At 42.7% G+C, this 23,525-nt stretch overlaps 2 protein-coding genes across 3 annotated transcripts; both read left to right on the forward strand.

Annotated features, from left to right (window-relative positions):
* Window positions 1–864: 864 nt before the first annotated feature.
* On the forward strand, window positions 865–5,223 carry LOC125885626 (nuclear factor interleukin-3-regulated protein-like). 2 transcript variants are annotated; one of them, XM_049571301.1, is made up of 2 exons: window positions 865–981; window positions 1,682–5,223. In XM_049571301.1, the coding sequence occupies exon 2, from the start codon at window positions 1,770–1,772 to the stop codon at window positions 3,003–3,005; it is 1,236 nt and encodes a 411-aa protein (XP_049427258.1). In that variant the 5' UTR covers window positions 865–981; window positions 1,682–1,769; the 3' UTR covers window positions 3,006–5,223. The 2 variants fall into 2 exon arrangements, with proteins under 2 accessions (XP_049427258.1, XP_049427259.1); XM_049571302.1 differs by having other exon boundaries at window positions 883–977.
* A 5,553-nt stretch (window positions 5,224–10,776) lies between these two features.
* Window positions 10,777–21,102, forward strand: LOC125885646 (nuclear factor interleukin-3-regulated protein-like). Its single transcript, XM_049571321.1, has 2 exons — window positions 10,777–11,290; window positions 16,743–21,102. Exon 2 carries the CDS (start codon window positions 17,295–17,297, stop codon window positions 19,125–19,127), a length of 1,833 nt encoding a protein of 610 aa, XP_049427278.1. The 5' UTR covers window positions 10,777–11,290; window positions 16,743–17,294; the 3' UTR covers window positions 19,128–21,102.
* The last annotated feature ends 2,423 nt before the right edge of the window (window positions 21,103–23,525 follow it).

Below are 23,525 nucleotides of genomic sequence, written 5' to 3' on the forward strand. Positions count from 1 at the left end.
GAGCGAAATCAAATGTTACAGCCCCTATTTCTCTATTTTCTCCGGTTATATTGCATTAATTTCAAAAGTATTTGGGTTTTTCTATATGTTTTTTAGTAATATTAAAATGTTTATGGTGTATTTGGTCAAATTAATTTAGCTAATGGTTAGGCTAAATAGTATGATTATCATTTTAGAATTAATTCAGATTTACACAAAATGCCAAAAATAGAACTGCACCCATTTATGCAACACTTTGGTCATGCACGCTTCATATAAAGTTGATTTAGCCTATAACAATAATAGTTGCACGTGCCAGATGTAAAATAGGACCCATAGCCATGTTGATATTTGTATTTCCTGTTTCCTCCATATACAGAGGGAGCAAGATAAAGGCTAATGTTCACCTTACAGTGAATTTTGTTGTCACTGGTGTGAACCTGACTACAGGTTGTCTGAGGTGAAATTCCAGTGGCCACTTAAGGTCAAGTAGCCTACAGAATTCCTTTTTATGATAGAGGCAATTATTGGCTGATTATCTGACACATCCCGTGTCCTTCTTGAGATATAAGTAGCCTACTCCTGTGGCAGGTCAGACCAGTATTTTTTTCTGCCAGCCACTGTTTTTGCTTCACTACCCAGTTATTTGCTAAATTGTGTGTGTTCACATAGTTTATTTATTGATCTAAGCCTCGTTAGTGACGTAGCCTACCTGTAGGCTAATAAAGTCATTAGATACTATTTGCAGAACCAGTCAGGACTTCTTGCTGTCTGGTTTTGTTGCGGTTCACTCTGCTGGTTTGACTCAGCTGGTTGCCCGTTGGGAGGAGGAGGAGGAGGAGGAGGAGGGGTGGGGTCACCCGGGGTGAGGATCCGACCCAGGCTGAACCGGTGAGCGGGGAGAGGAGAGATGCGGAGCTGTTGAGGAGCAGAAACATCCAGACGACCTGTGAAGCTGAACATGTCTCCTCTCTGAGTTTTCAGCAGCTGTTTGATTTGTAGGTAAGATCTCTTTTATGTTTCCTTAGATTTATCACGCATTTAACACTTTATCATGATTACAGGAAATGTGCTGTCAAGTTTCTGAATTATTTGTTTACTTTATCATCTCATATCAGATGACATAACACGGTTTTTTTTTCTATGGGATGTAGAGTACTTGAATGAAAACAATAGCTACTCAGGGCCCATATCTGTTAAAAATTAATAAATAGATGTTGGAAGGGATAAATGTAAACACCTGGATATGGTAACAGGGTAGCACCAGGCTTAATTCATGATAATAATTAATAATCTTCTTAATAAAACTTTAAAAATGAGAGATTTATATATAAGGAATAATAGAATATTTTAGATTTTTCACATTTGTGCTTTTTTCTCTCTTAATGAGCTGTTTATGGTGATTTGATTGCTAAGATAATTAAAATGTCACTGTTGAAATGTAAATAAAATGACTAACATAAATGAGTTTTTGTATCCAGACTATTATTATGACTCTATATGAATGTAGTGTTGTCCTACTGTTATAAATGTAAGTGGTTGTTTAATATGTTGGGTAGTTTTTTATTACTCTAAAGTCTCTTCCTGCTGTTATAAACATTACAACATTTAACTGGCAGCAGTATAATGTAGATTCATTGTTTTGCAGCCATGTAAACAAATGGTCACCGCACCACATGTGTTTGTGTTTTTTCACCACTAGCTGGTGCCATTACAGCACACTTCACCCTGAGCCACCACCCTGCTCACACACTTCACAGCTCCGACCAGTGACAAACCAGTGTTGGAACATGACGGGTCAGACTGTGGAAGGCATCACCCAGGACCTGTCAGCGTCCTCACTGCTGGCTGCAGATGGACCAGGGTCCAGGCCTCTGGAACAGGCTGTGTCCTTCACTGATGAGGCTGTTTCCATCCTGGCCTCCACAAGCCAGCTGGCTCAAACCCTCCTCAGTCACACTTTCACCCTCAAACGCAAAGCAAGCCTTACCAACACTGAAGCAAAGGCTGGTAGCAGCTGTGATGAAGACAGCAGCAGCAGTATACGCCGCAGACGAGAGTTCATCCCTGAGGAAAAGAAAGATGACGGCTATTGGGACAGGAGGAAAAAAAATAATGAGGCAGCCAAGCGGTCCAGAGAGAAGCGGCGAGCCAATGATATGGTGGTAGAGAGACGACTCCTGGGCCTGCTGGAGGAGAACGCCCGCCTGAGGGCCGAACTGTTGGCTCTGAAGTTTCGCTTCGGCCTGGTCAAGGACCCATCTGATGTTTCCATCCTACTTCCGTCCCCAGCACCCACTACAACACATCACTACCAGCCTAACACTGATGGATCCTCATACGCCAACACACCACACAACACCCACAATGTCCACCCTCCACAGCAGGGTGCCATCTATGGACCGAGAGGAGCTGGGCCTTTGCCAAGTCATAGTGTATCCGGGGAGTCCAGTGTCTCCACCTCACGTAGCTCAAATGTGAGCAGCCCCGTGTTTTATGACGACACACTGAGTGAGCGAAGTGGCCCCTCTCCAAGGGAGCTGGTGGAGGAGCAGCGGAGCTATGAACCCCACATCCTTTCACTGGAGGTCAATGAAAGTCAGTACACTAACAGACGAGATTCAGCAGAGTGTTTGAAAAGTCTCCCGCACAAGCTCCGCTTCAAAGGGCCTGCTGGTTGCAGTGATGGAGGAGAGATGTCTCCATCCTCTGATACTAGACATGGCGGACCACCTGTAGCCACAGTGTGGCCGAACATCCAGGTGAGGAACCACCAGCAGGCAGGATGGGACAGTCACACAGAAAATCAGGCTCCATGGTCCAGTGAGGAGGCCTGTGGTGGACTTGAGCAGCAGTATCAGGGTCCGTCCTCTGTACATTATAACTCCTCCTCTCTGCAGAACTCTGGAGACACCAAGAATTCAACAGAGGACGTTAGTATCAGGTCTCAGATCAGCTGTTTGTCTCAGGAAGTGGCTCAGCTCAAGAGGCTCCTCTCTGAGCAGATGCTCTCCAAGATCGCTTAAAGCCTGAGCACAAGGACTAAAGTTAGTAGACCGATTTCACACTACATCTTTACATCGATCTCATAAACTGCTGACCTCCGCAGGACAGCCTCGGTGTGGACAGCTACCTCTGGACCTTATTTACAACCCTGTTTCACTGGAAAGACTCAGTTTAGGAGCTTGTTTGTCCTGTGATGGTCAGCACACCACTTCCAGAAACTACCAACTACCAACACATTTAACTTTTGAAATACTTTAGATTAATGCTTAGGCAAAAGTGATTTCTGTGATTTCTATGTGAGTCATCACATGTCCTTTGGCAATGTTGATTTCCTGACATTAGGAAGATGCTGTACATTTTTGAATACTTGATTGAACAGGTCTGTCACGAACACTGGATGTGAACATGTCAGACACAACACAAAACACACAGTTAGAGTTTGTAACACTTTATACTCGTCATGTTCATTTGAGTCATGTGAAATGCCATTTCTGTCTGTGTGACAACATACAGTGTGTAGGCATTTCAGCACAAATACTGTATATCAGTATTATGTGCTGACCCAAAGAGGAAGAAAAATGACTTTGGACACTTTTTTGCCGTGAAATTGTTTTGTGACTTTGTATTGTTTACTGTATCTGATTTATGTTATGACAGCAAGGTACATACAACTTTATAGTTAATCTTTCCATCATCTCATCGCACCAACCAGACCGCCGGTATTTGCTTTCACCTTGTTAGTCTGTGTGTGTCATGGATGTATAAAGAGAACTGGATACAGCTTTGGAGACAGGGCCCCGTTCAAGCCTACAAAGGTTGCTCAGTGGCACATGAAGCCAAAAAGGTTTAACTGCCGTGTATAAAATTATGTGGCCCATAGAGCAGGCACACTTAGCACTGGTTTAGCACTCTGCTAACTTGATTGGGGTTAAAAATGATCCAATCGTGTGGCTCTTTTAGGCTTTTTAAATGTTATCGGAACATATAAACCAAAGTCTGATAGTGAAACATCATTTTGCAGGGGTTGTGAAGCTCAAAAATTGTATCCACTGATCTACAGATGTCTCAAATTGAAGTCTGTAGGTAAAAGTCTTTTGCAGCCTCATGGCATCACATGACGGATGATATTCTGCTGTTGTTCAAAGCCTACCACACTTCCTGTAGGCCTTGTGTATGAATGTGTGTCATCATGGCATATTGTGGTCCTGATGACACCTATTGTAGCAGGAACCACAATGATAACTTCACTACCATAAAAGATGCAGTCACAAAACTTTACAATCGTGTAGATGAAATCAAAATTAAGGGCAGAGATTGAAGAAGGGTTTGGTCTGAGCAAGAGGGCTAAAAGTAGAGGGGGTAGGAAGTATGTAAGGGTCCATTGGCTCCGCCCCTTTATACTCCTGGCTCACAAGTTGAGGATCACTGTATCACGGCTGGAGTGATCCCATTGCAACATGGTCTCTAGTTAAGAACTATAGTTGAAGTAAACGGTACTTGAAATATTTTATAGAAACAACTGGTATATCTTTATTGACAGTGTTTTTTTCAATGCATTTAGTTTCACTGTTTGAGCAGAGAATATAGTATAAAGAATGTGAAATCGTGCCGTGTGAGGCTGGGGTGCCATCTTTGAGGTATGTGCTTTGTTAATTCTTTGACTTAAGTGTGTGCATTCAATCCAAAGACGAGACAGCTTGCAGTATCCATGTATGTGAGCAGAGGTTGGGGTCTGTAATCCCCCTGGAGTGCCAAGTCATATGAATCTATGTAGTCCATTAGTTTGTCCAAAGACAGTTGTGTAAGCATGGACCTCACAAGATGGCACCCCCTTTTGAAACATTTAACAAGGCACAATGTGAACTTCACATCCTTTGTACACTGTCTTTGAGATTGTATGGCTTTATTAAATGATGCAAAATCATCACATGAAACGAGTGTGACAGTTAAAGTGATAAAATTTCTTAAATTGAAAATAGTGCTGTTCTGTTTCTGTTCTAAAGGCCTGACTTCATTTTAACGACACAGCCACAAACATGCATCATGCAAGAGAGTCTTTAATCTTTTCTTTGACTGCATTTTGCATTACATCACAGGCCAAGAGAGACTGAAGAAAGAGCTAACCCAGCTGGGGCAGAGAGAGCAGTGGTAGGTGTGGCGCTAGTGGGGAGAGGTGCACTGCGCAAGAGTGTGGACATGTCACAAATTTCATTTTCAGCTGATATCTGAATTTCATGTACGGCCTCCCTTCCTTTAATAAATGCTTTTGAACTGTTGAAACCACCCTGGTGTCTGTCCACCTTCACTGAACTAAGGTTGGTAAAATAAAGGGGGGACATTGGGGTGTTGGACAGTGCCAGGGAGAGGGGAGTGGTGTACGGATGCAGGGAGAGGAGTGAGACTCTGCATGAGTCATCTATCACGTCAGCAGTATGAAAGCTATTTTTAGCATTGAAGCAGCTGCGGTGGAGACTGATTGGCCCATATGGAAGTGAAGGATACAGGTTCAGAATGCATTATCACCTGGAAAGAGTACAAATGTGCAGATAGGCATCAGAAGAGCTGCTGTGAAAGGCATGCAGATATGGTTTGGGGCAGCCAGAGAGCTTCAATACTCCGCATTATTAATTGTGTTCTGAAAATATGATTAACTTGACTGAGTGCCATTATTCTGCATTACACTAACATAGCCTTGAATAGTTCCATTTTCAGTGCTCATTTATTTATCAACACCAGGTGGCGCCACATGTCTTTATCAGCATTGGCTCATTCATTCATTCATTCATTCACAGTGGTGCTACTACAGAGGTCATCTCCTCCATTGTGCTTGCAGTGGTACCACATGCTGCAAATGCAGAACAAGCAAGCATGTCATTTTGTGTTTGAAGCACAGCACACCAACCTTCAACTGACCCATCTTCATTTAAAACAGCACAAAGCAAGAAAGGAGCTGGAGCTCGAAAATAACATTTACACGACCCCCACACGTGAATTATAACACTGACATACGAGGTTTAACACAGCTGCAGAGGCTCCACCTCTACGCTTCGGCCCTGACGACAACAACACGAGTTACACATGAGATCTTTTGTCTGCAATCAATCTTCATCCAGCCCAGTCTGCAAACCCCCATGCCACGAGCCATATAGGAAGGAGTGAGAGCCTTCTGGTTGCTAGGCAGGCACCACCACACCACAGTTGCCAAGGGAATGCCTGCATGCAGAGGCAGCTGAAGAGATGGAGGAGTGTGTTGGGGGTTGGTTGGTGGTTGTAAGAGAAGACTGGTGGGGGGAGGAGCTAGACAAGTTCAAGGCCACCGTTTCCCCAACATGGTCTAATGGTGGTGGTGGTGGGGTGTGTGTGTGTGTGTGTGTGTGTGTGCAGTGAATGAGTGCACGTGTGTGGTTTGAGACAAAGCAGGGGGAAGGGATGTGAGTGAGAAAGTGGGTTGGAAGTGGATATGTGTCTGATACCAAACAGGGCTGACGTAACTGCTCATGAAATATAGTGGTGGTGAGGACAACAGGCTTTATGGGATAATACAAAAGCTCATAAGCAGATAATACACGTCCATTTCCAGTAAAGATAAACAAAATGATGAAAAAATGCTGAAACTAAAAAAAACACACTGCTATAATAATTCATGTTTATTGTTGTTAAGGAGGTCTGTTGTTTTCTATTATGCTCAATTTTATAGGCCATGGACTGTGAAGTGATGAAGTGCATCTTTACTGTTTTTCTGAATAAATAAATAAATAAATAAAAATCTGAACAATTCTGTAATGCTAGCAAGATTGGTTTTGTTTATTTGCACATACATGTGTATAAAAAAAAAGACAGTAAGAATTTAAAGAGTAAGCCGAAAATGGCTTATGAAGATATCTCCCCTCTTGAATAACAATAGTCATACCTAAAAAAAATAAATAAAATAAATACAAAAAAATCGATAGAGATGTACAAAATTGAATATACAGGTTAAGATGGTTGCAAGGGAATCAATGAGATGTTAAAAATCTCAGCAAATTAGTCTTTTTCAAACGACAATGTAGATGTTGAGTGTAAGAAAGAAACAGAATCTCTTGTGATTAGAAATAGGATCCAGTATTTATCATTTCTACTGTCATTTATGCTTTAGATTTTATTACAGACCATGACAAAATGAAAAACCTGATGAAATATAAATATTAAAAATAGGCCAATGTTTTAAGAATAATAACACACTAAATACCTTAATGTGTAAACAAAGGGTTAAACTCTGCTGTCTGCCTCTGCAAACACAACTCGTCTAACATGCTCTGATCTGATCAGATTGACACTCGCAGTCTGAAGCTATCAGGAAGCATTTCTCCACTATATGAGTGTTACGTAACACAAAATGAACACAATCAAAAACGGACAGCGACTGTCAAAACTAAAATGTTTCCTCACGATGCAACTGATAGTGAACATGCTTTATAATAATGTATGTAACAGTGTAGTAAATGGGTTGATGAGGACGTGTATTATAACTGTTACGTCACACACTCTGCATGTCTCAGTGTTCCCATGACCTACATCCCGTCCGTCTGCAGACTATGACAGTGGGCTGACACATATTCCTACTTTCCCACTTATGAAGCAACAGTAAGAAGCATCATCTAATAACACATTTACACTGATATGTAACAGATACACAAGTGTTGTGCAGCAAAAAATACTCTGTTAAAGGGGGATTTTTCACCCTGGACCCTATATGCCCATGTTTTTGTGTCTAAGTGACTTGTGGGAACAACAGTTTTTGAAACTGGTTCAGTATTGAGAGAGCGCTGCAGCCTGCAGCGGTGAAACAGGCTGCAATGTTACCACTCTGGGCTGGTGCGTCCTGTCAATTTCCGTCCACTGAAAGTGCTTGTTTTTGCCTCTGACAGGATCAGATTGCTATTACCAGTGTCTTACAACATGATGTAAAGGAACCCTCAGAGAAATTAAATATTTTTCCGTAGCTTTTGCTTGTTCCGGTCTGTTTTGTGTCCAAGTCTTGCTAACAAGAAGTCTCATTTGGAAATCTCACAGACTATTTCACTCTGTCAAAATCTTCTGATAACATTTAAAAATCTTTTTGAATAAGAGTAAGATATGCTTTATGTACTCCAAAACAACAAACTATGACCGGCACTCCTCTCTCTAACTCTAACGTTACCACTGTCACCTCTTGTGAGATTTCAGAAGGAGACTTCTCATGGGGGGGCGGTTGTGTGTCAGAGGTAGAGCGGGTTGTCCACTAACTGGAAGACACTCGATTTGATGTCCGGTTCCTCTAGTCCACATGCTGAAGTATCCTTGGGCAAGATACTGAACCCCAATTTGCTCCCGATGGCTGTTACATTGGTGTGTGAATGGTTACTGGGTACAGGTGGCACCATGTATGGTTGCCGCCAGTGTGTGAATGTGTGTGTGAATGGGTGAATGTGACATGTAGTGTAAAAAGTGCAGACAGAACGACAAGGACAGTTTCATGGTGATATCTATTAGTTAAAAATGTTGACTCTATTCACCTGTAGTGTCCTTTATTGTCTAAAAATGTGTGGAATTTTACAATACATATCTTTAACGGTCATTTTCTCCAAGTGAGTTATTTTCTCATATTCCGAGACAGAAATCTCCACTTCAGCAACCCTTCTACACACCAAATTCTCCAGTTTTATTCCTGTCTGTATTCTGAAGGTTTTCACCGAAGGGTTTGTTCATTTATCACTCATAGCCTGGTTTATGTAACATTTTATGTCTAAAACTTGACAGAAATTGATTTTTTTTTTAATCGCTGTTGACAGTGTTCTGATTTATGGAGTGATTAAAAGTAATATCCAAAATCCCCTCAGTGAAAACCTTTGACTGTGATATGTCAACAAAATGAAACAGGAACATTTCACCTGGCTTTATCCAATGTATGCAAATTAGAGCATATTTAATTAGATAATGCATCATTTGCATATTTAAATATAAAGTCTAAAAAAGTAGAAATTTAATTGTCTTAATGTAGGCTAAATAATCAGCTGGGAAAGTTTCACGGTGATATTTATTTGTTAAATAAATTCCCTATTTACCTGTAGTGTCTCATCTTTTGTCTAAAAACACATTCAATTTAACAGTACAAAATAAGTTTTTTCTTACAGCCTTCTCTGAGCCAGAAATCACCATTTCAGTCACACTCACATACATAAAACGTTTCACTTTTTTCCTGTCTATACTCTGAAGGTTTTCACCAGGGGGTATTCATTTATCATTCATAGTTGACAGTGTTTTCTGATTTATGAAGCAATAAAAAAGACATATCCAAAATCCCCTCTTTGTCCCAGTGCTTATTACAGCCACACTAGAGGGCGCTGTGACATTGACTTGATATCAAACAGTTAGCCTGACATCCCGCTAATTTTGCACTGGTCATTTTGTGGAACACACGCAAAGCACTGAGGTGAGGAGGTTGGTGTTGTTTTTGTATTAAATGATTGTAGGTTATTAGTCATTTAAAAATTAAACATTTATTAAAAAGTTGAAGGTAATAGCTTCAATTTGAGTCAACTTTTAGCTAGCAAGCTAAAGTCATGTGATAGCTAGTTAAGAGATCAGTTGGGGATGGTTGTCACAATAGCTGTGTCAGTGTCACAATCCAGGGGCTGCAGCCTTTGAAGGACGCGATCATCCAGTCGGCGTTGGCCACGACCTTTGAAGGAAATCATCATCAGCCAAATCTAATGGTTTCCAAAACTGGACAGTCTGGTCTGTGGAGAATTTCCTGGGTGCATCAGCAGTTGTCCATGCCCCGACCCATTGGCATTACTGTAACCTAGCAACCAGCTGCACTTGACGAAAGAAGGAGTAAGCTAGTAAGTTAGTTAGCCCTCAATCATGGACCCAGAGATTGGTATTATAAATATATATTTTTTAATTTAATACTTGAGGAGATGATTCACCGCCGGAGACGACGCCATTTGCTGTATTTCAGGCTGATGGACCGTTTTCAGGTAAACGTATTAAATTAAAACTGTTTTAGTTGTGTGCTTTTAACTAATACAGTTAACTGGTAGCTAGTTAAAAACTGTTAGTTAATTTAATTTAATATTGTCACTGGCGCACAATGCATCTTGGGATAGGCTTGGCCATGAAGGATTCATCCGTTGCATCCTCTGAATTCTGGGACAGAAGGCTGCAATTGAAGGAGCCTTCGAAATGGGACCGCCTCGGTGATGCAATTGGTCTTCAAATGCATGCATGGAAGGCTGCAGCCACTGAATTGAGACACAGCTAATGCGCCAGAGTGTCTTTGATGGTTGATTACTTCTTGTTGCAATGAGTTGTAAAAATGAAAGGGGTAAACATTTCAAGCCAAGATCTTAAGCTTTCATTTAATGTGGGAACGACTACTGAAAGATGTTTTGATGATGAACAATTCACACAAGAGTGAAAAGTGTGTCAACCAACCCCGGTCTCCCCTAACCTTAATGACCTTTGTGCAAAAATAAATTCTGATGTAATTTTAAAAATAGATTCAACTCTTTGTGCTATTTCTACAGTGGGCAACATCAAAATAGAGGCATCATAAAATTACAGAAAAGGCATAATGATATTTTAAAGTATTTTGAACATCTTTCAGCTGTTGATAGTGAGGTCAAGTCCAAAGTTGTACCTGTAGAAGTATTCAGGATTAATTTTTGTCTTGCTTCATTAACAAGGAGCAGATATATATTATACATATATGTTAATAAGAGAACACAGTGGCTGCACATTTGAAGGACATGCTGTTACATGCTATTATTGGACCTCTCAGTGGAACATGGTGTCTGTGTAAAACGCATTCATGCCCATGTTATAAACTTAACCACTCCCGTGGAAGAGATGGTGTTACGTGGTGGAGAAGGACTCTAGATGGAGGGGGTAAAAGAGAGGGACTTATAACAGAGAGAGGGAGAGAGAAGCTCTTGCGCGGAGAGATAGAGGACAAAAACGTGACTAGGCAGCCGAAGAGCTGTTACGCAACCGCTGACCTACTAACACATATTTCTAGAAAGGGAGCCGGAGAAACTGGAGCAAAGTGTCCGGCAGCACACAACACACAGCCAGCCCGAGCCAAGAGACGGAAACAGCATCCACCCGACCCACTGACTCAAACACAACTCAGCCGAGCACCGAGAAGCAGGAGAAAACTTTTCGCTTTTTTGTTGTCGGAGGTTTCTTCTAAAGGCACAAGGAAAGGAGGAAACGGGAGCGAGACAGCTTTTGTGTCGGGGAAGCCTGAATCTTTTTTTCTCCTCCTCCAGGACATGGAAAGGTATGTTATGACTGAAATGAACGCTGCTTTTGTCTTTGTATATGTGTATCCATGTATATGTGTGTGGTGTGGCTTATTATAGAGGTGTTTGAGCGGTGCGTGGAGATGAGGACATGATGCTTATGGCCGGTTATTGTTCACATGGCGACTCTCGGCTCTGCCGGCACATCCGCGCGTCCGTGACTTTGAGACGGCTGCTTTTGTCACATTAAAACACCGCACTCACGAGGCTGTTATGCTACTTTGTTGCCTGCTTTGTTGCGTTTATTTCGGCTTTGTTATATTAACATAAAACATTACATATAAAGCAGGGCTGGAAAAACGTGGTTGGCCGTATCCCACGTTATGTGCTCAATGTCAAGGCGAGGTTATTTCCCTCATGGTGGTGTTTTCCAGGGAATGGGGGGCAGCTGCCGCGCTCGCTCTGTGTTGTCTGGTTAATGCAGACACACGGGGTACTATATTAGCTCCTGCACGTGGCATGCTGCTGTTTGTATGTGTATGTCGTTCATATGTAGGTCACTAGATCATTTTAGTTGCTTTAGATGTTAAGTCGTCTTTTTGGCTGCAGCTGATGTAGACATCAGACTGGATTAAATCATGCTGATTCCTCTTTTTTTAGGATACTAATTCATGTAATTGTGCCTGTAAATGTGGGTAAAACTCATGTCAGAGTGGAGCTTAATGAGCACAAATAAAGATTTTAATCTAATGTTAAAAAATACAAGAGATACTGCAGGGAAAAAAACATGTAATTGCACCAGTAATCTTCCAAAAAGGATATTTTTCATGCTTTTTTCATGCATGTGTCTACAAAACTTCTTTTTTTCCAAATGTGCATAAATTTGCCTCTGTTTCTAGTTACATTACTAACACATTTATAGATGTTCAAGTTCAAAAGACCTCACAAAATGTCTGATTTCAAAGTGAGTCACTGGGTGAATTTTTTTTGTGCGCATGAGGTGTGTTAAGTAAAGCACAGAGCTTTGCTTTGAGGGAGTTGGAGGGTATGACATAACCAGCACACAGCAGGGAGAAGCAATAAACAGCAGCTCTCTCGGGGACAGAGAAGCCTGTAATTGATTCACACCCTGCTCTTTCTTCCCATCATTCATACCCAGATTAACACCAAATCCTTTATTTCTAAAGCAGATAGATATTTTAGAAATGCTTTCATCTGTGACGTTACAGCTGCAGAGTTATTTTTAACTTCCCCAGAGAAAGAGAAAACATGGAAAATAAAAAAGCAGAAGTAAAGTTGAGCCAGATAATCTTTTTTTTTTTTTTTGGTACAAAAGTGCTGTCCAAAGCTCCCGGCGAGGTCTTTGCGTGAGTTTGTTGTGAAATTACAATAACAAGTGAACATCCAGGATGTGATGCAATGCATGGAAACCCCTGTCTGGCGAAGGCAGGCAGAGTTCTGGTGAGCTCTTAGTCCGCCTGTTGCCAGCTGGTCTGGTTTCAGAGCAGTCTGCATTGCTCTAACCCAGCCGCCTCTCTGAATATAGGTCAGACCTGTATCTGGGTGAGGAGACACATGCGGGGCAAGCCGTGGACTACTTTGACCACTCTGTCTGTTGGAATATGAGACCACAGTGTGACACAGGCTTAGGTAATTACAGCTACTTGTCCCAATTTTCACTATATTTGTTAATTTAAAAAAAAAGATTTAACTGAAAAGATGTAGGTCACATGCTACCAGTTGATAAAGTTAGGCTGAAAACACTGAACAGAATATTGTGCAAATGTGTGAGCATATGCAGGTTTGTAAATTTCCTAATAAGGCCATGCATATTTTTAAGTTTTTAAAAAAGAGTTCCACAGTTCTGTCTTCAGGTAGAAGTGTCTTTAGTTGGGTATTATGTAGAGGAAGTGTTTAAATGGCACTCAGCAATAGGTCTCACAATCTGACCTGGAATGTCTGGACTCCCGTCTCCTAGTTTTGTTTCCTGACACAGAGCTGTGTGGCAAAATGGAGGCTCCTAGCTGAGGGGCCCCCTCCATGTGTGTGGTGTTAGATCACTCAAAAGATGGAGGAGGGGAAGAGGATGCCATGCGTTTTACTCACACTTGCCTCAGAGGAGGTCAGAGGTGAAGCATTCCTCCCCGGGCGGCAAGTGCCTGGGAACTTCAGACCTGTGTTTTCCACAGCCCCCCAAAAAAACACTGAAAATAAACTGCTTACACTAACTGCAGTGAATCATTCTTTCTTTTTCTTAAATGGGGGGGGGGGGGCTGTGCACAAAGAGCCAATTACACAATGTACCATATCCAGTATCTCTTTAGTTTCTGGCTAAAGTCTTGGCTTTAATTCTGAGCACAGCATGTACAGAGGACAGTGAAAGGGGAGATTGCAGGGCATTCACAGCCAGTAACCTGTAGCTTCTGCTGCGATGTAATATGCATGTGTTACACAAGCTTTGCTCCGCAACAAGAGAAATTCAGAGCACGTACGTTACGAGCAACAACAGCAGCCCCTCCCCATGCGGTCCTGAGAGAGAGCCTGTTATGTGTGAATTTCGGCTGCAGAGATGGGTGTGTGCTCTGACGTCAATGCCATCTCCCTATCTCTCACTATGGGTTTTTTTCATCTGCCATTGATGCACATTGTTCTGTGCTGCATAGGGTTTTCTGGAGCGAACAGGAATTAATGTTGCATGAAAATCACTGGGGCTTTCATAATCAGATTTTTTTTTTTAGGCAGATGACGTATTCAAGTTTGTCTCTTTTATTCCTCCCGCTGCAGATTCTGTAAAATTCCTCTCATTTCCACCAACTGAATTCCCCATCACCCCATCGCTCCTCTGCTTCCTCCCTCCCTCACCTCTTTCTGTCGCTCTATTTTTAGAGTGCACTCTAATACTCTCTTTCCCTCTCCTGGCCTCCCTCCCTTGCAGTCCTACTGACCTATTTTATGGCGCACCGTCAAACACAGGAGGAGTGTTTACTGCTTAGCGTCGTTTCTAGGTCAGTGGGACAGCGCAGACGTATGCGTGCTTCCTTCCCTCCCGCCTTTGTTTTGCGCCTCCCCTCCCCTGCAAGTCTTTATGAAAATTATTCATGGTAGGGGAGTGAGGGAGGGGCTGACCCCACATTTTTCCACATCTGTTGGTGGTTGTGTCCAAATCCTTTTCTGTTCAGCGTAGCTTTACCAGTTCTTTGAGAGAAGGGGACAAACAAGAGACGGTTATATCCTTGTTTTGGCACTGAACGGGGAAATCAATTTGAAGAATAGCTTGCAGCCTTTCCAGCCCTTGAGTAACAACGTAACAGACATGGGTAAATAAATGGTTAACTAATTGGAGCAGTAGTCAAGCTGTGTCAAGGTCTCAGAGTGGGTTTTTGAATGTGAGATTATGTAACAGGGTCATTGATTCTGGAGGAAGCAGAGAAATCCTGTAAGCAGTCTGGAGAAGATGCACATTAGATTAAATAGTTATGTTGCCTTGACTCAGAGGTGAGACTTAAGTGGTTTGTGATTTGGGAACGATACACCACGGCGCAGCTGAAGAGGGTCTATGCGGGTCAGTTTTGTTCAGCTGGAGCACTTTTGTTCGACTCTCTTGGGGATGCAAGTGGGTTTTTTTGCCCTCTTGACATCACAGTTAAATTAATGAGTGAAGTCAGTTGAGTTTCTTTGATCAGGTTTGCTTTCTGTGCTCGCACCATGTCTGGTCTCATACACCACAGCACAGAGGGATCGTAAGACAAACATGGGAGCACAACTAGGCATTAAAATCTGCTTGCTGTTTCTTCAACAACTCTCCAGAATTCCCTCCTCTGGCCTGACTTCACCCTTGCATGCCAGAGTTTCTAAGTTTTAACTCTCAAAATGAAGCAACCAAAACCGACAGCAGCTGCAGCCCAGTGTGTTAAAACACACTTTAAAAGATGAGTAGAAATTAATACCAAGATTTTTGTCTCAGTGGTTTTTAAGGCACTGAGTGAAAAAGGTGCAACAGATGTTCTGCAGGTGTTACGCTTCAACAGAATAACACAAATTCTCACCATTACTCCTGTACCACTGTTATTTGCATACTTGTACTTCTTGTTTGGTTTGAATATTCATGACAGTCTGCACAAAGGCTGTTTGACAGTCATGGAAAGACGGAGAAACTGGACTGGTAGGATTCAAGTTAAATTCTTTTAGCAAACTGAGTATTCAGCAAGCTATAATTGTGCTCCACGTATTCCAGTTTCCAATATTTGAAATTGGGTGCCCTGAAAAAATAGTGAAAAAGGGAAAGGTTAATAAAAGCAAGCAAGCTATGATAAAAGTTCATACTTGTGCTGAGTTTCATACCCGTGTTGTAAAATCAACACCAGAGGAGTCATTGTTATCCAGAGGCACAGTGACCTAGATTAGTACATTCCCTCTGTGAGTGTGTGTGAGTGTGTCATAAAAAATGTTTTTGTGTTTGTAATGGACTCCGGGGCTTAGTGTAGTGATGTGTTATTAATTATCGCATATCTACTGTGTAATGCTGCGCAGCGGCAGAACCAGAGGAATCCGGCCCTAAAAACAAGTGCAGATCTTGTCATTACGTAACGCAACAACATCCGTGTGTGCTGCATTCAGTATTGTTGTTAATGCAAGACATGTTGGGTAGGCAAGGCTTCCTGTTGAGCTCCGATGTTGACACCGCATAAGGAGCTCGGGGTGTTGTGTAATTTCAGACAGTGTGACGGCTACTAGAGACACTGAGACACTGCTGCTGTGTCGCAGATCTCCTCCTCCCCTGTAGATACAGCCCAACACAGATGTGCCCACTTACTCCTCAATGACTTAATATTTGGTGCCTCATGATGCACTCTAGAAAATAAAATGTAAAAGCAGAAATTATAATTGCACAGAATTTGTTGCATCATATACTATAATTGCAGTCATATAACCTGGAGTGCGACGATACAGAATGTCCCCGTACATTCCCCCGCCTCCCTCAGCCCTTTATCTGTCTGTCCCTGCAGGGCTGGCACCAGGTCAGCCTGCCTCAGTCCTGTTATGTGACTATGACAGCGCCCTGTATTACACAAGAGCTCTGCAGTAGCAGCAGCAGCAGCAGCAGCAGCAGCACATGCTGTATGTTTAATCCCAGCCACAGCCCTGCATACTGATGTGTTTGCTGCTACTCAGACTCTGCACCCCTCCTGCTTGTCTCTGTGAAGTCGAGGAAACAAAGACAAGGAAGGCAAACATTGTGTAACTTTGGGGATTATGTCATAGATTTTTGGCGCAGGTTGAGTTGTGATAAGCACTCTCTGTATTGATCTCAAGCCTTGGAAGTTACACTCAGGTGACCCACATTAAAAGCTTTGCCCTGAAGCTCATAAGCCTAATTTTACCTGACTGAAACGTAAACATATGTCCCAATGAACTGCAGTGGTTTTACAGCTATCTAACGCTCTCCCTCTCTACCCCTCCCTCCCTCTTCTCTCTGTCTCCATAACCCAGTTAGTGGTCAGCAAACAGCAGCACTGAAGCTGGATCCTCAGGGAGCCCCGAAGTACACGGACTGACCTACATCCTCTGTAAAACACTGAGAGAAGCAGGGCATCGGCCTGACAGGCATCACAGCTCTGCTGAAGATTGAGGGAGACGCCGATAAACTCGAAATCACCTCCAACAAGACTCCAGAGACTGCTCTGATCTGTTTGCCAAGACAGCTGGAAGACTCTTTACCCAAAATAAAAACTTGTGTCTTTTTTTAGGTTCCTTGTTCAGAACACTAGTTCAATGTCTGAGGTTTTTGTGGCTTGCCATCTCTTTTTAATCTTCTTGGCTAATCTGGACACTTGAACATTTTGATCTTGAAGAACAAGTAACAGAAATCAATGAGGCTATCCCTTCGAGGAGCACAAATACCTCATCAAGAAGTTTTTGCCGATCCTGCGACTTAGGTCAAACTCCTTAGTAACAAAGAAGAAGACATATAGTTTTACATTTTTTCCCTTCCCCCCCTTTGCCCTTTGCTAGAGTTACACTCTGGCCCCCAGCTGGGAAAAAATGGAAAGTCTGAGTCTTCATCTCCCACCCACCAGCAACAAAAATGCCATGGAGGTAGACACTTTTTCCTCATACAGTGGCAGCCTCCCATCTCCTAATCCTGACTCTGGAGCACGGATCAGCCGCCAGTCGAAAGGTTCCAAGCCTAATGCGAGCTGCCGCCGTAAGCGAGAGTTCATTTCTGATGAGAAGAAAGATGCTTCCTATTGGGAAAAACGGAGGAAGAACAATGAAGCAGCCAAGCGCTCACGGGAGAAGCGTCGCCTCAATGACATGGTGCTTGAGAACCGTGTCATGGCGCTTAATGAGGAGAACGTTCGTCTGAAAACGGAGCTTCTTCAGCTCAAGTTGCGCTTTGGCCTCATCAGCACAGCCTCCTACATGGAGAAGAGTCAGCAGATCTCCAACAGCACTACTGGTGTCAACAGTGGGAGCACCAATGGCACCCAAAATAGTAACGCCTACCTCTCAAGCAGCGGCTACTCCAGTGCATCCCAGGTGATGCTGAACTCTGACTCATCTGAAGCTGAACAGTCGAGCCGTGGCGATCGCCACAGTGCGCTCCACCAGTACTCACCCCGCGGCTCCGTCTCTGACATGTCCGATGGCTCCTCCAGAGACAGCCCAGAACCCATTGGCTACAACATAAAGACTGAGCCTTCAAGTTTGGAGATGGCCAGACTGGAAAGCAACGGGATGCCCAATGGTTTGCCAAATGGGGCTTACCATGGCAACCACACTACTCTGGTTTCTCCTCACCAGCAGAACGCTCCATTGGCTGAAAATGCCATGGACTACCAGCACCACCAACAGCAGCAGCAGTGCCACATGGAGGCTTCCAGTCCTGCTCCTCAGGCCACCTCTGCACAGAGAAGTGTCATCTTGTACCGCTCCAGCAGCGGCTGCTACCCCATGGAGACCCAGAGGCCGGAAGACCAGCAGACCCAGCAGAACAGACCGCTGCAGCACTCCCCGACCTCCAAGTTTTCAGACTGCTCAGTGACCATCACAGAGGTTGCTGAGAAACTAGAGAGGACAAAGACCATGGACTCACCTCAGTATGAATACACTAACGGCCATGCCGAGTCAACAGAGGAGCTGCAGCAAAAGTACAATGCTAGCACCCAACAACAGCGTGAGAACCATCATGGGCACTACAGCTACCAGAGTCAGGAGAATGGTCTTCAGCATGCAGAAAGCCACCACAACCCCTTCGCCCCTGATCTAATCCGCAACACTGAGGAGGGCAAGTCCTCCTTCCCACAGCACAACGGCTACCTCAACACACTGGACGAAGAGCCCCCGGTGCTCACCTACGAGGGAGGTCCCCGGGCTGACGGTTTCTACCAGGAGAACTCCTCTGCTAAAGACACCTCATCAAGTGATGGGGACCCTCGTAGCTCTGACAAGGAGGGCTCCACAGACGACGAGTCCCCCTCCTCATCCTCCTCAGACATCAGCAGTTACCACCAGAAAGCAGCAGGAGCTGCAAGTTCACAGGGCGAGTGCCAAGCCGAGGTCAAAGGCACTGCCCTGCCCCACAAGCTCCGCCTCAAGTATAGAGCTCTGTCCAATGGGGCAGCAGGAGCGCATATGGAGGGATCAGTCAACACCTCCATGTCGCCCTCCCCAGCTTTGCCTCAGCACCCATACTTAGCTCTACCCAGCAACCCTAACAGCACCCAGGCCAACGGGGAGAGCAAAGAGGTGGACAATGAGACTCAGTATACAGAGGAGGTCAATCCTCCGAGTGAGAGGCCAGAGGCCAAGAAGGAGGGAGGGAAAAAGGGATCCAGCAGCAGCAGGGGTGCGCGCAATAAGAGGCGAGACTAAGGACTAATAGGAACATTTTCCTGTTACCTCTTTGTCCTCTTCAGCAGACAGACAAATAGGACTATGACTCACATCACCACCTGACTTGACAGAAGAAGCCGGTGTTCTGTGAGTTGTAGTTAGGATGTTAGTTCACCAAGTTTCACTGTGTCACCTGTTCCTCTTCCCTTTGCGCTCTCCTACCTCCCACCTCCAATTAAAATGATAGATCACTTAATGAGGGAGGGGACAGAATGAAACTCTCCAGAGCTGGAGTCTGGGATATTTCCCTTGTGGAAAATTGAAACATTATTCAATTATTCATCATTGTAAACTGCCTTGGTGGCTGGCCAGCGTTTATTGTGGCATTATGGGAACATTCCTTTGACCAAAGAATACACATCCTTCCTTTAGTGTCTCCCTTTTTGGCAAAGAGTTACATTCTTCCTCCCTCTGAAAACACCTGGACCATTTGATCCTCCACCCTCTTACCATCTGCACACACAAGCAGCACTTAGATTGTACATTACTGTGACATATAAATTTGCATATATGGAATATATATTTTAAGAAGAAAAATGTGGCAAAAACAACAAAAAATAAAGCAGTGGGTTGCAGAAGTCGTAGACTTAAAAATTGATCGGTTTGTTCTTGTTGAGACACCTTGTACAGTCCCTCTTTGTCTAGAAAATGCCTCAAAGATTTTCTTTTAACTAAAAGTATGAGCCACTACTTGTAAAAAAGAAAAAAAAACAAAAAAAGAGAAAAAGGAAAGGTACACTTTTTTCAGATTTATGGATCAGATCGGGGGCCTCGTTCAGGTGATCTGAGCTCTTTGACGCTCAAAGTAGGGCTGCACGATTAATTCTTTAAAAGAGCGCAATCTCAATTCTCTGATGACAACAATTCTGCAATATTTGCTTTCGAGAGCTGCATATTTAGAATAAGTCAGAATTTGTCCCTGCTGTGGCACACACAAATGCACTTCAAGGCTTTCAGACTCTACCTGAACCTTAAATTAGCCACAGAGCTATCTGTGCGGTCAGGCAGGCTGGGTCGTCGCAAAAGAGTGTCTTTTCTTTGGCAAAGGTTACGTGAGAGGCGGACTCAAGCCGAACCTGTAGCCTTTCTAACGTGCACCAAACACTAACGACACTGTAAATGTATATTAGCTCTACCAGAGATATTATTATACATAGAATGACTTTGGTTCTAGTCATCTCACACAGTCTGGCTATCAGGCACAGATTTGGGGGGAACGCAAAGGACGTGCACCTGAATATTTAAGAATGTGCATTTGTTCTCACCAATATAAACATTAAAGTAGCAGAGGACATTTATTCAACAAAATTAAAGACACTTACACTATAAAGAATGTAAGAAAGGAAGTGGTTGATGCTCCAAATTTTCTGACATGAGACTGAAATATCGATATATCGACACATATCAATTCAGAATATTTTCAGAACGGTTCCAACGGTTCATTTTCTGCAGTCACTACAGTCATTCTGGTGTTCTTTTCCACTAGCCGAGAAAAGAAAAGTTGTTGTCGTCATGATATGTTCTATTTAAAAAGATAATTTTAATGCACTTAATGTCAAATTTTCCCCCTGGAATCAAAAATGGTATTGAATGTGGGTAATTTAAAGACAACACTAATCCAATGTATGTTTAGTACAAAATAATGTATTTCCTCAATTTTGCTGCTGCCCTTTGATTCTATTTCCTCTGACACCCAGAAATCATTTGTACTACTTTGGGTTGATGGAGATGTAGATGGATAGATAGAAAGCTTGCTTGCTTTGACAACATGCACTTGTGCTAATAGCAATAATTTGTTTTGGTTGCAGAAGAAAAATGCTTTCTGCAAGAGAATCATGTTCTCAATTCTTAGCAAAAAAAAAAAATTAAAATTCTCATTTTATCAAGAATCGTGCAGCCCTAACTCAAAGCTGTCAAAACAGTGAAGGCCAGTTATCCGCATATCAGTCCAGGCTATGCAGTCACACATTGCTGTTTGCAAAACCTGACAAGCACAAGGCAAGCCTCGCCTGCCAGACGTTCAGTGAAAAATCAATACATCTTCATTTCCAGACAAATACTGTCTGTCTAATAAATGAAATGGCTCTCCAGTCGCAAACCAGCAAAGCTGCTCTCTCTCTTCATAAGGTGCCTCTTTATTGTGTTGTCCCTCGTCCCCACTTTGGCCAATGTCTTAACGATCCCACTCACCTCCGCACTGAGTTGTTTTAGCTACGGTAGCTGCAGTAGATCATACAGTCTGTACAAGTTTTAACTGTTTCACTTCCTGGTGCCTGCCTCTGGCCACTATGTATAAATGTAAAGTTGTCTCTCTATCTCTTGTATACTGCTGTCATTATTTTATTATTATTATTTTATTAATATTGTTATTTTCTATTATATTCAGTTATTATTTTGGATATTATTATGTGTCATCCTGTTGTGTCATTTTGCTCTTTGCTCTTCCTGGTTGTGCTGTGTATTTACCCATGCTGAACTTTGCCCCAGTTACCATTTGTACTCTGTGTTACCGTATAACCTTTGTTGTTTGCTGAAAGGCTTTCCAAAAATGGAAAAAAAAAAAAAAAGAAAAAAAATTGAATAAGGCTTGTCCAGAAGTGATTATGTATTGCTATACTTCATGTGGATATGCAAAATGGTTACAAAAACACTCATTTTTGATTGTGAAAGATTCAAAATGGTTAAAAAAAATAAAAGGTTGTTAAATTTACATTTGTGTCTTTTGAACTTTTTGAGTTGCTCTTATGAAATATGTAGTGAAACTGACCCAAGCAGAAAACCAATTAGCCGATTCACAGCTCACAGACAGCAACATCCCAGTCTGCCAGCACAGCTCAGTGTGAGCCGACACAGCCTGAGAAACTTCACTGGTTCACCGCGTCATCACTTCATGCCGCCCACCGGCAGAGACTAACTGGAATAAAACAAATCGGAACAACACAGACTGTGTGGTACAGGAGGGAAACTGTTGGCTGAACTTAACCTCAGTCCGAATATTCATGTAATATATTCATGCTGACAGACACAAAATACACATGACTGCAGTAAAAACCACAGGGCACACTTCAGATTTTACAAACAAGCTCACAAGGGTTTATTCAGTGGATTAAAAAATAGATTCATGGAAACTCAAGGTCGAGCAGTCAGCTCAAATAGAAAGAGACTGAATGAATAAAGTATGACAGAAATAGTCTGACATTTATACAGGGGTGCAGAAGAAAACGTCACATAAATTTACTTCAGAAGTAGTTGAGTTGATTTTTATTTTGTGTCTTGCACACAAACATGTGCCCAACCATCATGGGTTTACAAGACACCATCACAGTAACGATGCAGTGATCAGACCAAAGTGCATGTTATCTTACTGCTGGGGCCTCAAACAAAATACTTTGCCACTATCTGAGGCCCAGCAAAGAAATTCTGCCTAAACAAAAAGGTTCACCTCCTAAAAACATAACTTAAAACTTTCATGTTCATCCAACCAAAAGAAATAAACATAAATAGAGATCACTTTACTGTAAAGTACATCCCTCATGTCTTTGTATACAGGACAGTAAAACCTAAAATGAACCTCATTCTCAATTTCACCTTTGTTAAATAACAAACAGTCTGTCCTCCTCTGGAGTGGCACAAAACCTCCCAGTCTCTAAGGCCAATGTAACGTTCCTGAGTGCAACTGTGCACATAGGGATCTTTGTCTTCTGTTTAACTTACGCCTCACATAAGGTTCCAGACTTCTTGTTTTTGTTTTGTGTGACCTCACCTGTCTTGTGTAGTCAGACCAATATCCACAGCAATGTGTCAGTGCCCAAGAAAGGTCTGAGAGCATATGTTATCACTGTTATACGGGAAAATGCTCTGGCTTGTTGGAACATGCCCAGGGATCCAAAGTGTCAGGGCCATCCCCAGCCTTCATTTGCAAAACGTCATTTAAATCACCGACCAGCAAGAGACTCAAAATTACCACAGAGACACCAAAAGACCACACAGAGATGCAAGCACTCTATAAAGAGAAACAAATTAACTACAAAAACAGGCAAAGAAACCAGAAAGACACACAAAAATTGCATATCTGGCCCAGGGGCCCATTGTCTTATAATCCGCCCATGTTTAAACCTATCACAATCATCTTGGACAGCGATAAGTCCGGGATGCAGCAACAGTGCCCTTCAAAATAGTTGTGAGCACTGTTATTAAACATTAAACATAATTCTTTAGTCGATGCCATTGAGGTGAAGCTTGACTACAGGCCTACTTTAGCTCTGAAGGAGCACAGTGGATCAGGAAATGACTATGTTGATATCACAGAAGCTTGAGTGAAGTAGACCGGATCAGTAATTGGTAAAGTCAGTGTCACTGGTGCATGCTGCTGCCAGG

The sequence above is a fragment of the Epinephelus fuscoguttatus genome, linkage group LG3 (assembly GCF_011397635.1).
Source record: "Epinephelus fuscoguttatus linkage group LG3, E.fuscoguttatus.final_Chr_v1".
NCBI classification, from domain to species: Eukaryota; Metazoa; Chordata; class Actinopteri; order Perciformes; family Serranidae; genus Epinephelus; species Epinephelus fuscoguttatus.